Source organism: Procambarus clarkii, chromosome 51 (assembly GCF_040958095.1).
Source record: "Procambarus clarkii isolate CNS0578487 chromosome 51, FALCON_Pclarkii_2.0, whole genome shotgun sequence".
In the NCBI taxonomy this organism is placed as follows: Eukaryota; Metazoa; Arthropoda; class Malacostraca; order Decapoda; family Cambaridae; genus Procambarus; species Procambarus clarkii.
In genome coordinates this window covers 17,135,199-17,150,906 of record NC_091200.1, presented here as the reverse complement: position 1 = coordinate 17,150,906, position 15,708 = coordinate 17,135,199, and the positions used below count along the sequence as shown (strand labels likewise).

The 15,708-nt window shown below is 47.9% G+C and overlaps 1 protein-coding gene across 2 annotated transcripts in view; it reads left to right on the top strand.

Annotated features, from left to right (window-relative positions):
- Positions 1 to 15,708, top strand: part of LOC123774540 (uncharacterized) — a 63,393-nt gene that overhangs the window by 45,005 nt on the left and 2,680 nt on the right. For both annotated transcript variants that reach the window (XM_045768882.2, XM_045768883.2), the window contains exons 3-4: positions 11,730 to 12,001; positions 15,388 to 15,521. In XM_045768882.2, coding sequence (XP_045624838.1) covers positions 11,730 to 12,001; positions 15,388 to 15,521 — 406 coding nt within the window. The remainder of the gene's footprint in view (positions 1 to 11,729; positions 12,002 to 15,387; positions 15,522 to 15,708) is intronic.

Here is a 15,708-nt window from a genome sequence, read left to right as displayed (position 1 = left end):
CGCCCAGCGACCAGGAGTCAATGTCAGGGACCCTTCGTGCACGCTTCACCTCTGTGACCCACGTAGTCGAGGGCCACAGTACTGTGGACTGTGTTGAGCGTACTCGAGGAGGAGGTAACAACCAGTGTTTGTGGCAGACGCGTCCCCTGAGGCGACCAAAGCCAGTGGCAGACGCGTCCGCTGAGACGACCAAAGCCAGTGGTAAACGCGTCCGCTGAGGCGGCCAAAGCCACACCCAACTGGAGCGTGCATACAGCAGCGTTCCAAAGTGTTACCTTGAAGGACCTCACTAGGCATGCCAAGGTCTTCCAGGATATAAGAACTGACTGAGCCAAGTTGCTGCTTCTGCCCTGCCTCTCTGGCCCACCTGCCTCTCTGGCTCACCTGCCTCTCTGGCCCTCCTGCCTCTCTGGCCCTCCTGCCTCTCTGGCCCTCCTGCCTCTATTGTTGCCAGGGCTGCCACGCATCCTTCACCTGCCTCTCTAACTAGGGTGAGGCAGGCACGCCTGACACAATATACCCTCAAACAAACACATTCGTCTGGTGACGTATCGAAGGCTCTTGCCAAAAAAGATGATGACGAATCACGATGATGGTGATGAGTACCATGAGTACCAATCAGCACAACAGTGCTGACAGTGATAGTGCTGATTGGTACTCATGGTTAATGAAGATGATGGATGAACCAGGATGATTGATGGTGAACGCTCAGCTCCAAGGGCCCAAACATCCTCTATAATGCTTGGCGAAACTGTACACTCTAACTAGAATATACTTTGGTAATTAACATCTTAATTAATTAGCCCAACCGATTGGAAGGTAAGGCTGCATGAATAGCATAAGCGGTTACAATGATATAGTCGGGTTTAACGCACTGCTTCGTTATTGGCTTGATGCACGTCTGTACTGCTGCATCCGACACACCCACGTCGCAGGTAGTCGACACACCCACGTCGCAGGTAGTCGACACACCCACGTCGCAGGTAGTCGACACACCCACGTCGCAGGTAGTCGACACACCCACGTCGCAGGTAGTCGACACGTCAGACAATCACATCAGGACGCGCATGCGCCCGCACTACATTTTGCCGCGTCATTACTTCTTTTTCCTTCTTAATGGCGGGTCCACTATTACCGCGGGGGAGACCACTCGGGTCCACTATTACCGCGGGGGAGACCACTCCGGTCCACTATTACCGCGGGGGGAGACCACTCGGGTCCACTATTACCGCGGGGGGAGACCACTCGGGTCCACTATTACCGCGGGGGGAGACCAGTCGATTCCATTATTACCGTGGGGGAGACCACTCGATTCCACTATTACCGCGGGGGAGACCACTCGGGTCTACTATTACCGCGGGGGAGACCACTCGGCTCCACTATTACCGCGGGGGAGACCACTCGGCTCCACTATTACCGCGGGGAAGACCACTCGGGTCCACTATTACCGCGGGGGAGACCACTCTGGTCCACTATTACCGCGGGGGAGACCACTCGGGTCACTCACCACCTGGTTATCGTTCTAATACTCTGATGATCGTCTTCCCGGTCGTCCGGTGTTCTGATAACATTCTGATTGTCTTGGTGAAAATAGCTCCGGTAATACTGTGCGCTGATTGGCCACTAATGGTGACGGTGTAATAGACCGCCTTCCCCGCCCGCTGATTGGTCCCTGGTGGAGTTCACAAATATGATAACAAAAATTGCAATACAGCAACAAAATAACGGCAGAAGCAGCAACGGTAGCAACAGGGACAACAGTAGCAACGGTAGCAACAGGGACAACAGTAGCAACGGTAGCAGCAGGGACAACAGTAGCAACGGTAGCAACAGGGACAACAGTAGCAACGGTAGCAACAGGGACAACAGTAGCAACGGTAGCAACAGGGACAGCAGTAGCAACGGTAGCAACAGGGACAACAGAAACAACTCGGTACAACACCCAGAGAGAGAGAGAGAGAGAGAGAGAGAGAGAGAGAGAGAGAGAGAGAGAGAGAGAGTACGGTACAACACCCAGAGAGAGAGTACGGTACAACACCCAGAGAGAGATAACGGTACAACACCCAGAGAGAGTACGGTACAACACCCAGAGAGAGAGAGTACGGTACAACACCCAGAGAGAGAGAGAGAGTACGGTACAACACCCAGAGAGAGAGTACGGTACAACACCCTGGTGCTACACAGGGGAGTGTGGGGCGTCAATGATCTACGACACACCCACAAGGTGGGGGCTTGACGCTCCAGGAGGTACAGTATGCTGGGTGAGCGGCCCGGCCGGTCCTTGCCTCCTCTCACTACTTTCACTACCTGGCTCCACCCAGCCACTGCTTCTAGTACTGTGCATGGCTGCTGTGACGGGACTGTGGCGCATGGCTGCCGTGGCGGGACTGTGGCGCATGGCTGCTGTGGCGGGACAGTGGCGCATGGCTGCTGTGGCGGGACTGTGGCGCATGGCTGCTGTGGCGGGACTGTGGCGCATGGCTGCTGTGGCGGGACAGTGGCGCATGGCTGCTGTGGCGGGACTGTGGCGCATGGCTGCTGTGGCGGGACTGTGGCGCATGGCTGCTGTGGCGGGACTGTGGCGCATGGCTGCTGTGGCGGGACTGTGGCGCATGGCTGCTGTGGAGGGACTGTGGCGCATGGCTGCTGTGGCGGGATTGTGGCGCATGGCTGTTGTGGCGGGACTGTGGCGCATGGCTGCTGTGGCGGGAGTGTTGCACATGACCGCTGGGACAGTACTATGGTACCTGGTGGCCCTACTCGCCTAGATGTGCTTGCAGGGTCAAGCTAGGCTCCGAGCCCCGCCTTCCGAACGTTCCTGCGTTAAGGCAATGACTCATTTCTCACGCTTTTATCATATTTCATTTACTATTTTGAATCGAATTGGCTTCAATGACTTCTACGTCTAATCTGTTCCGTTTATTGACAGCTCTCACACTGATGAAGTTCTTCCTGATGTCTCAATGATTCCTTTGCGTCTCCAGTTTCCCTCTATGACCCCTCGTTCTGCTGCTGCTAGCTTTGAACAACGCTGCTTTGTCTGCTTTGTCAATTTCCCTTAGAACTTTAAATGTTGTTATCACATCTTCCCTATATCGCCTTTCCTCCAGTGTGGTAAGGTTCAGTTCCCTCAGTCTTTCTTCATAGCTCAATCTCTTCTGCTTCGGAACGTTGGACCTTTTTTTAGTTTCTCCTTGTCCTCGGTTCCATGCCGAGGATGCATATTCAAGAGTGGGTCTCACCTTCACTGTATATAGGGCCCGGAAAGCTCCTTTGTCCAAGTTACTGAAGGATACATGGATGTTGGCCCAGTATGTCATACACAGCTGTTGTTATTCTGCTAATGTGGGCTTCTGGCGTCAGGTTTGGGGTTGTGACCACTCCCGGGTCTTTGTCTTTTTCTGTCTGAAGAATCTATCCTGCCTTCATTCTATACTGCTGTACTGGTCTTCGCACTCCTGTTCCAATCATCATAACTCTGCATTTGGCTGGATTAAATTCTATCAGCCATTTTTTTAGAGAACATCTCGAGTGTGTCCTAATCCTCTTGCAATGCATCACAATCTAACCCTAACCTGACTCTTCTCATTAGCTTTGCATCATCTGGAAACATTGATATAAAGGAGTTAATTTCCTCGGTCAGGCCATTGACATATATTAGAAACAGGACGGGCCCTAGACCCAACCTTTATGGTATTTGTAACCTCTCTCTCTCCACTCCGAGTTTCTGCTCTCACTGTAACCCTTTGCTTCCTTCCTGAGAGACACTCTCTGACCCACCTTAGCACTCTTCCAGATATGCCAGCCTGGTTTTCTAGTTTAAATAGGTCTTTCATGCGGGACCGTATCAAGTGCCTTCCGACAGTCAAGGAATATGTAGTCTGCCCATCCCTCTCTCTCTTTTGTTAATTATGTCATCATATTATAGAGCTCCAGCAAGTTTGTCAAGCAAGATTTTTCTTCACTAAAACCCTGCTGCTGCCTTGAGATAAAGTTTGTGTGTTCTAAATGTTCTACTGGCCTGCTTCTGATCAGTCTCTCTAGCAGCTTGCAGGGGATACTTGTTAGTGATACGGGTCTGTAGTTTAACCGTTTCTGTCTTCCCACTTTCTTATAAATTAACCATTTTCCAGTTGTCAGGAAGTTCTCCCGTTTGTAGAGAGGAATAAGAATGATAGCAAGTGGGCTGCACAGTGCTTAACTGCCTGTTAATTTGTTCCTTAAATTATCTTGAAACAAAAATCCTTCGCGGTGAAGCCACGGCCGCTCCAGAGAAGGATCAACGGGGAACTTTCCACTGGTAAGACAACTTTCTTTGGAGTTGACAGCCTTGGGGACGGCTTACAGATCCTGCTGCCTGATGACTATGACGCTAGAGGTCCTATATAAAACTGTACTTATTTGTATAGGAGTCTGCTTCTCTAGTACGTTGCTCCTTCGTGATGATGAAGATCACCCTTCGTCTCTTCTCCCAGCTTGCCGCTCTTACCCTCTCTGCGTCTTCTCCCTCCCCTGCATCTCTTCCCTTCTCTCCTGTAACACCCCCCCCGTGTGTCTTCCTCCTCCTCCTGCATCTCCCACCTGCGTCTCTCCCTCCCTTGCATCTCTCCCCCCCCCTCTGTTTCTCTTCCACCAGCCAGGGGATTTATTTTACTTTTGAACATTACTGACTTAACTTCCGGCATCAGTCGCGTGTGTGTTTGTGAGGCCGCTCACTGGAGTACTCGTGTGTTTTGTCCTTCTGGTGCCCTTCCTTGTGACTTGTCCTCCAAGTTCCTCTCGTCCTCTCAGCGTGTCCATTGGCTCTGTCCTCTATTTTTTTTCTATCTATTTCCTTGAGAATCCCTGCCTCTCACTCCTTAAGGAATTGTTGTCTGTATTCAAAGCAAAAGTTTTATCCTTCAAGATCTGTTATTCTCCTTCAACCCTGGGGGGTCTCGTATTTTCGAAATGCAGCTTTCCTGGAAGTTGCCTGGTCGTCCACTGGGTGTCCTCGTGTACCCACTCTCCCTTTCCTCGTGTACCCACTCTTCCTGTCCTCGTGTGCCCACTCTTCCTGTCCTCGTGTGCCCACTCTTCCTGTCCTCGTGTGCCCACTCTTCCTGTCCTCGTGTGCCCACTCTTCCTGTCCTCGTGTGCCCACTCTTCCTGTCCTCGTGTGCCCACTCTTCCTGTCCTCGTGTGCCCACTCTTCCTGTCCTCGTGTGCCCACTCTCCCTGTCCTCGTGTGCCCACTCTCCCTGTCCTCGTGTGCCCACTCTCCCTGTCCTCGTGTGCCCACTCTCCCTGTCCTCGTGTGCCCACTCTCCCTGTCCTCGTGTGCCCACTCTCCCTGTCCTCGTGTGCCCACTCTCCCTGTCCTCGTGGTCTCAAGGGCTGGCTGCCTGCCCTTCTGGGAACACCAGAGCCTCCCAAACCGGATTTATAACCAACCCCGAATAGTGGAACTGGAGGTCCCTGTGCGCCAGGCCGAGCCGGGGCTGTCCGTGTATTGTGTTAATGTTCGTATTAAACAATATCTACCAACATTTTTGAAGCAGGAAACTGATAGTTCTTTCATTTATTATTACATTAAAGAATGTAATGAATGCATTCCTTGATAATGTGCTAATACACAAGTGTTAGAACTAACTATTGCCAGTATATATATATATATATATATATATATATATATATATATATATATATATATATATATATATATATATATATATATATATATATATATATATATATATATATATAATTGGCAGCAGGTTTTCTTTTATGCATGTCTCATTGAATATGACAGCATATTCCGTATTAACTATTTTCTGATTTAGGGCTTCTATCCCTCCTACTAGTGCTGTTGCGTCAAGGTTCAGCTGGAAGAGGAATTTACCAAAAGTCATGTTCGTTTTCAAAGTGAAGAAAAAAAATTGAATAACTGAAGAATGTATTACACTTATTGTAAAATCGCACGACGTTTCGAACCTACATGGTTCATTCTCAAGTGATATTACAGTACAGAACATTAAATGTGTATACCAATGTACTTAGATTGAAGGTTACATCCTTCGTGGGGGCAGGTGTAAATGTATACAACGCTTGACTGCTATAGAGGGTTCTCCGTCGGCTTCGGGCTGTTTTTGATAAGGAAGTCGGTAGACTTCTTTGTTCTGTAGAATATTAGGTTAGGAGTAATGCTTTTTACTCCTTTACGGATTATTTCTTCCATTATTCTTTCTTCTTTTTTATGTTCACTGTGCATGGTTGATTTGTAATATAATTTGATTAGAGGTGTTGTGGTTTCTGTTCTAGGTTCAGGATTATACCGTCGGTCCAGGTGTCTTCTTATAGCAGCGTTTATTTCCGTGTTGCTCTATCCATAGCAACACTGAAATAAACGCTGCTATAAGAAGACGCCTGGACTGATACTGTAATATTGTAGAGTGTACACTCTGGCAGGGCTGACCGACCTTCAGGTGCTAGAGTGTCTCACGGAAGTGTATTACACTTGTGTGTAGGTCCGCTACAGAGCGTGACGGTGACCAGAACCGAGACCCCACCAACTCAAGCCACCAACACAAGCCACCAACCACAAGCCACCAACCACAAGCCACCAACCACAAGCCACCAACACAAGCCACCAACACGAGCCTAATTATATTAGGGCAGGCCAGACTACAAGCCGCTGGACACCGTAAACCACATTCTTGTGAATGTTGACGAGACTTGTGCCGGCGTGCAGGCATGCACCTCCCAGGAGGCTCAAGGGTTATGGAGCCTCGGAGTTCAAAACATTATATCGCTGCTTGATAATGCTTCTTAAAGCCTCTTATGCTGCTCAAGGTATCCAAAGGCCAACTACTAACATTCCCCAGGGTGCAACCCGTAGCAGTTACCTAAGTCCTATGTACCTATTTACTGCCAGGTGAAGAGAGGCATCAGGTGCAAGTAAACGTGACCGAATGTATTGTCCAGAGTAGGAATCAAGTCCTGGACAATTTAGTGTGAGCTGTCTGCGTTGAGCGCTGCGCTATAGATGCCTCTACATTGTATATATTATGTCCAACAAGTAAAAAAAAGTCGAACTTAAAAAACCCAAATGGTATATTGGTTTATTATTGAAGTTGTATAGAAAAATGATGCGGTTACTACAAAGTGGCGAGCATGGCCGAGCCATAGTGTGTTGGGGGGGGGGGTGTCGCTGGTGGCGGTGCTCCTCCGGTGCCGCCGCTGGTGGCGCTGCTCCTCCGGTGCCGCCGCTGGTGGCGGCGCTCCTCCGGTGCCGCCCACCGCCCGCCTCCGGTGGAAGAAACATGACAAAACACGAAGGTTAAGTTCCCAGCAGCATTTCCGCCTCCCAGTTTTTCCCTCGGTCGGTCGACTAAATGAGAGTCTGTAGCTCCTGGACCGCTGCCAGGGACTGACCGAGCACCTCCCTACACCTTGTGGCTACCTTGTGGGGATTCCGGGGATCAACGTCCCCGCAACCTGGTCTCTGACCAAGGTCTCCTGATCTAGTCAACCAGGCTTTCGGACGCGGCTGCTCGCAGCCTGAGGTATAAATCACAGCCTGGTTAATCAGGTATCCACTGGAGGCATTTATCGAGTTCTCAGTTGAGCACCGCGAGAGGTGGGCCCTTATGTGACCGAGGAATATAAAAACAAGTCATTCGCCTGAACAAGGCCGTTGTTTGCTTATCTCTGACTGCAAAAATTACTTCAGAAGTTCAGTTTAATATATTTATTTGTCCAAGTCAGATTAACCCTAACGCAGCTCTCAAGGAAAGACAACAGAAAACAGTTTTACCTGCTTCTCACCTCACTCCTTCCTTACTCTCCCTCCTGGATGGCTTAATCTTCATCACTCCCTCCTTCACACACGACTTGTGTGATGGTCGAGGACACGTCGTCATCCTCTGACGTGCGGCTTAGTCATTACACTCATATGGTTACCTCAGGTCGCTATCTTGAGATGATTTCGGGGCTTTAGTGTCCCCGTGGCCCGGTCCTCGACCAGGCCTCCACCCCCAGGAAGCAGCCCGTGACAGCTAACACCCAGGTACCTATTTTACTGCTAGGTAACAGGGGCATAGGGTGAAAGAAACTCTGCCCATTGTTTCTCGCCGGCGCCTGGGATCGAACCCAGGACCACAGGATCACAAGTCTAGCGTGCTGTCCGCTCGGCCGACTGACTCCCCTACCGCTCTGCGGTAGCGCACAGAAAGATTACAGAGGGCACAAAAGGTCTTTATCAGACCTCAACGGCGATTATTACAGTAACAATCTCATCTATCCGTCACACCTTATTATTACAATGTCAGCTTGTTCGTGTTCTATTTCCAAAGTTATATATTTACAGTAAATCGTTATACATTAATGGTGGGTCTTAACGCTAATACATAATTATATGAGCAATGGAGATATTGCAGTCATAGGGGAGCTGCTGTTTGTTATTATTAGTCTTCACAATACACTACTTGTCTCTTAATCTCATATGTCGTTTGTCTACTGGAAGCGAAATATGGATACACTGCAAGGATATTATTCTTAGTAATAAGATCGTTTACCATATCATAGAACGTGAGTTTAGATTTATCTCTAAATCGCTCAATCTAAGTGTGTGTTCGAGTGTGTATTCCTGTCTTTGTCCGCACACTGTACTTAACTTCATCTAGATATCTATACAAGCCCATCTGCCAGAGATACTTGTAGCCAAGTCTTATTCGAGCTGTGACAACATCTGTTAGTCTAATGACTTTGTTACTTGCCCCATACACATGTTTTTACTTCACACATTTCATTGTGGTAAACAATGGACCTGCTAGTTCCAGTTTGCACTGTTCTACTTTCTTCAAATTCATCCAAGAGTTCTCGTCTAATGACACCCTTCAGGGACCTCTTCAGGGACCTATTCAGGGATCTATTCAGGGACCTATTTTGTTCTTAATCCCGTTCTCGACTTGGTTAACACAGTGTTAGGAACTCGCCTCGCACCTCACTACCGATTTCGCCTAGGTTCGAGCCCAGGTCAGGGAGGACTGATTGGGCGCCAAAATCTTTAGCTGTTATCCCTTCTCCCGCGGCAACAATTGGAAACCTGGGCTGTATACCGATTTGCGGGTGGTGTACCAAGGAAAACTAGTTGTGTGAGGCTTACCATGAGCAACGGGACACAAGCTCTCACCCTGCTAGCAGCAGCCACAAGTATTCTACCAATGTATTTACGCTTACCCACCTTAGTAAAAAAAATAATAATAAAACTGAAGCGTGTGAGTGGTAGTGGTGGTTGTAAGCACTTCCCGGAGTGGCCGCCAGGTGGTGCTCGACTGACCTTTCATATTCATCATTTGTCTGGATCAGCAGCTTTAAAGGTCGCTGCTTTAAAAGGAAGTGAGACAGTGAATATGTGTGCTGTACTGAGTGCCGTTTCCTGCATGCCTAACACTGATCACAGATATTATTTTCCTACTGCCTCTTTGAGACGTTTCTTGGTGACGTCTCGTCGTGACGTCCTCCGTGAGCGTCAGGGCGTTTCTCCGTCAGGTTTACCTCGAAGAAACGTGTCAACTACACAACGATGGTTTATGTGTGTGTTCCTCCCACAGACAAACCAATCCTAACCATATGAGCACACAATAAATGTAAACATAGATACATATATACATATATACACACATACATTACAGGGGCCTGGTGGATAGCGCGCAGGACTCGTAATTCTGTGGCGTGGGTTCGATTCCCGCACCAGGCAGAAACAAATGGGCAAAGTTTCTTTCACCCTGAATGCCCCTGTTACCTAGCAGTAAATAGATACCTGGGAATTAGTCAGCTGTCATGGGCTGCTTCCTGGTGTGTGTGTGTGTGTGTGTGTGTGTGTGTGTGTGTGTGTGTGTGTGTGTGTGTGTGTGTGTGTGAGGTGTGGAAAAAAAGTAGTTAGTAAAACAGTTGATTGACAGTTGAGAGGCGGGCCGAAAGAGCAAAGCTCAACCCCCGCAAACACAACTAGGTGAATACACACATACACACAATGGAATGCATTAGGCAGTGATGTGAAGGATGTCTCCATAAACAGTTTCAAATGTAGATTTGATTGAGCCCAATAGGCATCAAAATCTGTATATCAGTTGATTGACAGTTGAGAGGCGGGAGCAAAGCTAGCAAGAAGCTAAATGTTCAAGGTGCATATAGCACCCTCTTCACAACGGTGTGCCCACACCGCGGAGTGAAGAGGCACATGTGAGGGCCGGGGGCCGGGTCTGGAAGTGAAGGTGTGAGCGACTTAACTTATTGGTCAAGGTGTGGTGGTCTACACCATGCACTACACCACGAACTACACCATGTACTACACCAGGAACTACGCCATGTACTACACCAGGAACTACACCGTGCTGTACAGTGTACGCTGCACGAAGGCTCAACACAAGAGACACAACTACACAACAACACAAAAGAGCGGAGGAACAAGTGAGTCAACACACGGTACAAGAGGAACAATTTAACACACAAATAAGGACACATTAACGACACCAAGATATCCTGCTGGAGCCGTTAACGTGATCGACCACCCGAAGCGGCCAGGCTCTTCTCTTTCTCAAACTTTCGCCTAAACTTTCCATGTTTTGAGATTGCGTTTCTTCTCTGTACATTGTCCAGTCTTCATAGCTGTCAAAATATGTTCTCAGTGTCTCCATACAACACGATGAAGTATTAAAGCGCATTTATTGTTAGTTAAAAGAACACACACGCAATTAGGTCAGTGACTTTCTCTCCTCGTGTGCAGTGTGTATTCTGGCCGCCACGGCGGTGTCAGCTGCCCGTGGCGCTGTGGCCGAGGCTGCCAAATGCTGCTCTTTGTGGTCTTGACAGTTTGGGGGAAAATCTGGAAGAATGCTGAAATTAAGTTTAGATTTGTGGGTGGGGGGGGGGGGGGATGTCTAGGACATTTGAGACCAATCGTGACGTCATCTGTTGTATTCCATGACTGTAGTCGTCTGCTGTACTGTTCTTTATCATGCTGCCACCTATGTATTCCCCTAGTAAACTATTTATTTATTCTTTTTCATTAGCAATTTTCTAAGTTACTGCTGCACCATAAACCTGTCATTATAAGGAACCACAACCATGATGTTTATTTTTACCATGGTCCCCCCCCCCTCCACACTACTCTCACTCTCCACCCTCAACACTACTCTCACTCTCCACCCTCAACACTACTCTCACTCTCCACCCTCAACACTACTCTCACTCTCCACTCACAACACTACTCTCACTCTCCACCCTCAACACTGCTCTCACTCTCCACTCACAACACTACTCTCACTCTCCACCCTCAACACTACTCTCACTCTCCACCCTCAACACTACTCTCACTCTCCACCCTCAACACTACTCTCACCCTCCACTCACAACACTACTCTCACTCTCCACCCTCCACACTACTCTCACTCTCCACCCTCAACACTACTCTCACTCTCCACCCTCAACACTACTCTCACTCTCCACCCTCAACACTACTCTCACTCTCCACCCTCAACACTACTCTCACCCTCCACTCACAACACTACTCTCACTCTCCACCCTCCACACTACTCTCACTCTCCACCCTCCACACTACTCTCACTCTCCACCCTCCACACTACTCTCACTCTCCACCCACAACACTACTCTCACTACCTCACACTCCAGCAACACCGCTCAGTGCTCCAACTTCACACTAATCCGTCCTTGTGTTTCCTCTGCAGCAGTACTTGTGGCGACCGTGGCGAGGGCTCAAGAGAACACCACGGCCAGCGACGCCCCCGCCCAAGTGGACGACGGCAAGCCGAAGAAGACGGGCGATCCCCAGAAGGACTACCTGCTGGACCCCAACCTTCCTCATGAGCTCATCGGCTATGATCTGAGCAACTATCCCTTCTACAACAGGTTGCCCAAGGATCTGCTCGATCCCAAGTTCAATTTCACTTGCGACAACCGCCATGATGGCTTCTACGCCTCCATCCCTCACAAGTGTCAGGTTAGTAATGGTCGCTGCTCGCCCCTCCCACCCCTCCAACGGGAATGCTCAATACTGCTGTACAAGAATCACAGTTGATTGCCCGTTGCCCGAAACGCTATACGTACTAGTGGCTTTAGGTATTGTATGTACTATCTCTATCTTTAAGTCTATCATTATGTATGTAACTCAATGGATGTACCTTTACCTGAATAATCTGAATCTGATTTATGAAATGTCTCTCTCTCTCTCTCTCTCTCTCTCTCTCTCTCTCTCTCCTTGTTCTCTCTTTTTCTTTATTTCTCTCTTAATCTCTTAGCTTCGTCACGCTTCAAGCCAGGAGCACACACAAATGGTAGCATGTTGGCACATGCTAAAGCATCGTGTTTTAACCAATTCAGAACTTAAACAGATTCTTTCATAAACCTATATGATGGGTTAGACTTGACCTACAGCAAACGGCACCCACATAAAACATTTACTTGTTAAGGCAAACACAATTAGAAAATTTAGATGATCCAGAGATTTGCCCTACAACTTCAACTGGAAAGACAAAAAGTGCTATGATAACAGGCTTAAATGTTTGAACCTACAAACACTGAAGGGAGGAAGAACCAGATGAGACATGACCACAGTGTTGAAGATAGAGACGCATGTAAAGTGGATAAGAATCAATAGGACTGAAGGGCACAGGTATAAACTAGTAAGAGACGAGCTCCGGGGATGTACTGAAGAACCTCTTGTGTCCTGGGTGTAGAAACATGAAGTGTCCTCGAGAGGTGGCTACAGATTGTAACTATCAGAATAAAGCGTTAAGCCAGTATGACTATACAACACTTTAAGTCAGATATCATGGCACGATATGAGCCGGGAGAGGAAAAAGTGAAGAAACTGTGCCCAATCGCTCGAGACCTCGGGGATCGAAAGCCTACCCTTAAAAAAAAGCGAGGCTGTCGTAGAATCCTACCAGTCTAAAGTGGATTTACAGGCATCGATTAAATTAAACAGCTTGGAGACAATCTACGGCTCTTAACGTCACCAAATGTGGATTAGAGTCCTCCAGTCGTCACCCTCCGGAGGTGTCTTACCAGGGGAGAGTAAGTCACTGACCCTGTGGATAGCGGGCTGCGGTGAGGCGTCCACACGCTCCCACATAGTTTCCTTTCTAATTGTTAAAACTTTGTAGGTAAGGCTAGCGTGGGTTAGGGTAGGCGAGGTAGGCTTTTAATACAACACAAAATTCGTTGACGAACCATCTCATGCACGAAATGGCCTGTATCGATGGGTAAGAGAGTGTTAAGTGTTCCTGTCGAGTCGCACGACAAAGAAATCCGAGGGAAAAAATAGTCAACCGGTAAAATCTCGTCGATAATTATACTGAAGGCTCTCTCTACCGTCTCACCCCCCCCCCCTTCACGAGATGCTCTTCTCTCAGTGACGAGAAGCTCTTCTTCTCTCAGTGACGAGATGCTCCTCGTCTCTCAGTGACGAGATGCTCCTCGTCTCTCAGCAGGCTATGTCAGTACGACGTCCTGCTAACACCAGACCAAGGAAGAGTTCTCATTGTATCTTTGAGTAATGGAAAGCAAGCTTTCCCTCCGGTTAGACATAACAGCCAGAGTGTACTCACGCGATCCCAGACCACTTTGCCAGCCTCCCTGTTCTCCACAGCATCGTATTAACCGGCAAAATCAACTGTGGTACCACATCTTGGTACCTCATGAGAGGGTGGAGGATCTTGGATTAGTGAAGCATCCAGTGGCATGGTCTGGAAGCCCCAGCATCCAGTGGCATGGTCTGGAAGCCCCAGCATCCAGTAGCATGGTCTGGAAGCCCCAGCAACCAGACATACTTGGTTAATGACTTTGCTCTCGCTGTTATTTCTCATTATATTTATCCTTATTTAAATATTACCAGTAAGTATTGTTGGCATCCAAACATGCATATTATACTGTCCCTTCTGCAAGTGGCAAAGTCGTGTATTAAACCCACGTTATATTTTATTCCCCATGTAGCGTTTTTTCCCCTTCACTTTCTCTTGCGACTCGTGCTAACTTCTCACAAATTTTTGACTCGTCTCACGAGACACCCTCATCTGGCAGAATCTTTGTTAACTTGTCACAACTCCCTTTCTTCACTCTACTCGCAGGATGTGAGTAGCGAGAAGAGATAGTAAATGGTGAATTACAGTTCTCTATCTCTCCTTCGCTGCTCATAACTTTAATCTCCCTCTGATTACAGCTGGCCTTGACTTATATTTATCTCACACGTCTTGCCTCTATAACCCTCTCACAGGACACTCCTTGTCTCCACATGGTAGACATGTGGGTCTACCATGGCTCAGGTCCCTAGGCTCTCACACCCCGTTATTTCACCAGTCTCTGACACATTAAGATAATTATATTTGATACAAATATCAATATTATATACAGTACTATCACAGACCCCACAACTTTCCCTCTCGCTGACCCCACAACTTTCCCTCTCGCTGACCCCACAACTTTCCCTCTCGTTGACCCCACAACTTTCCCTCTCTCAGAACCCATAACTTTCCCTCTCTCAGAACCCATAACTTTTCCTCAGAACCCACAACTTTCCCTCTCTCAGAACCCATAACTTTCCCTCTCTCAGAACCCACAACTTTCCCTCTCACTGACCCCACAACGTTCCCTCTCACTGACCCCACAACGTTCCCTCTCACTGACCCCCACTTTCCCTCTCGCTGACCCCACAACTTTCCCTCTCGCTGACCCCACAACTTTCCCTCACACTGACCCACAACTTTCCCTCTCACAGACCCCATAACTTTCCCTCTCAATGACCCACAACTTTCCCTCTCACTGACCCCAACTTTCCCTCTCACAGATCCCATAACTTCCCCTCTCTCAGAACCCACAACTTTCCATCGCCATAGACCTCCTTGCTTTTCCTCTTTCCTCAGTCCTGGAGACTCGCTCAATCCTCACAACTGATGATAATTTTATTTAGGTAAAAGTACTGACAAATGAAATGAGTTACAAGCAGAATGTTGGACTTCTATAAAAGCAAGTATATACTATGCCTGAAACCTCTGGTTCGCACAGCGTTTCCGGCAAGATGTGGAAAAATAAATAAAAAACTAAGACTTAAAACTAATTGAGATCAAAAGCAAGAATTGAACTGAAGTAGAAAAAAGTGACAATAATTACATGTTGAATGGAACAGCAGAAATTTCAATAGAACAATAGAGTAATTTTAACTAAATAAACATTATGGGGTACAATTTTCTTTCCAGTTTATACATGGTAGATATTAGCAGTTGTACAAGTTAGTCATTAATCATTAATGTTTGCTAACAGCGAGACAAAGGTTGACAACTGTCTCCCTCCCGGCAGACCCACCACAACTAACCATTCCTCGTTCCGCAGGTGTACCACAATTGCCTTTTTGGGACGCGGTACGACTTCCTGTGCGCCAACTACACTGTATTCGACCAGAAGAACTTCATTTGCCATTACGTTAGTGAGGTTGACTGCGAGAACTCTGAGAAACACTACGACAGGTAAAGCTCTGGCCTAACGCTTTAAGATGCTGCCCACCCTTCTCTCAGCCCTTGACCTGTTTGCCCTTATTATTTGTTTGGATTCAAATGAGTGTGATCAATGTAGTATAAAACATTGTAATATCCCACGTTATTTCCTTGGAGTATGTAGCTCAGTCTCCTGTAGATAAATCGTCCACATATATCT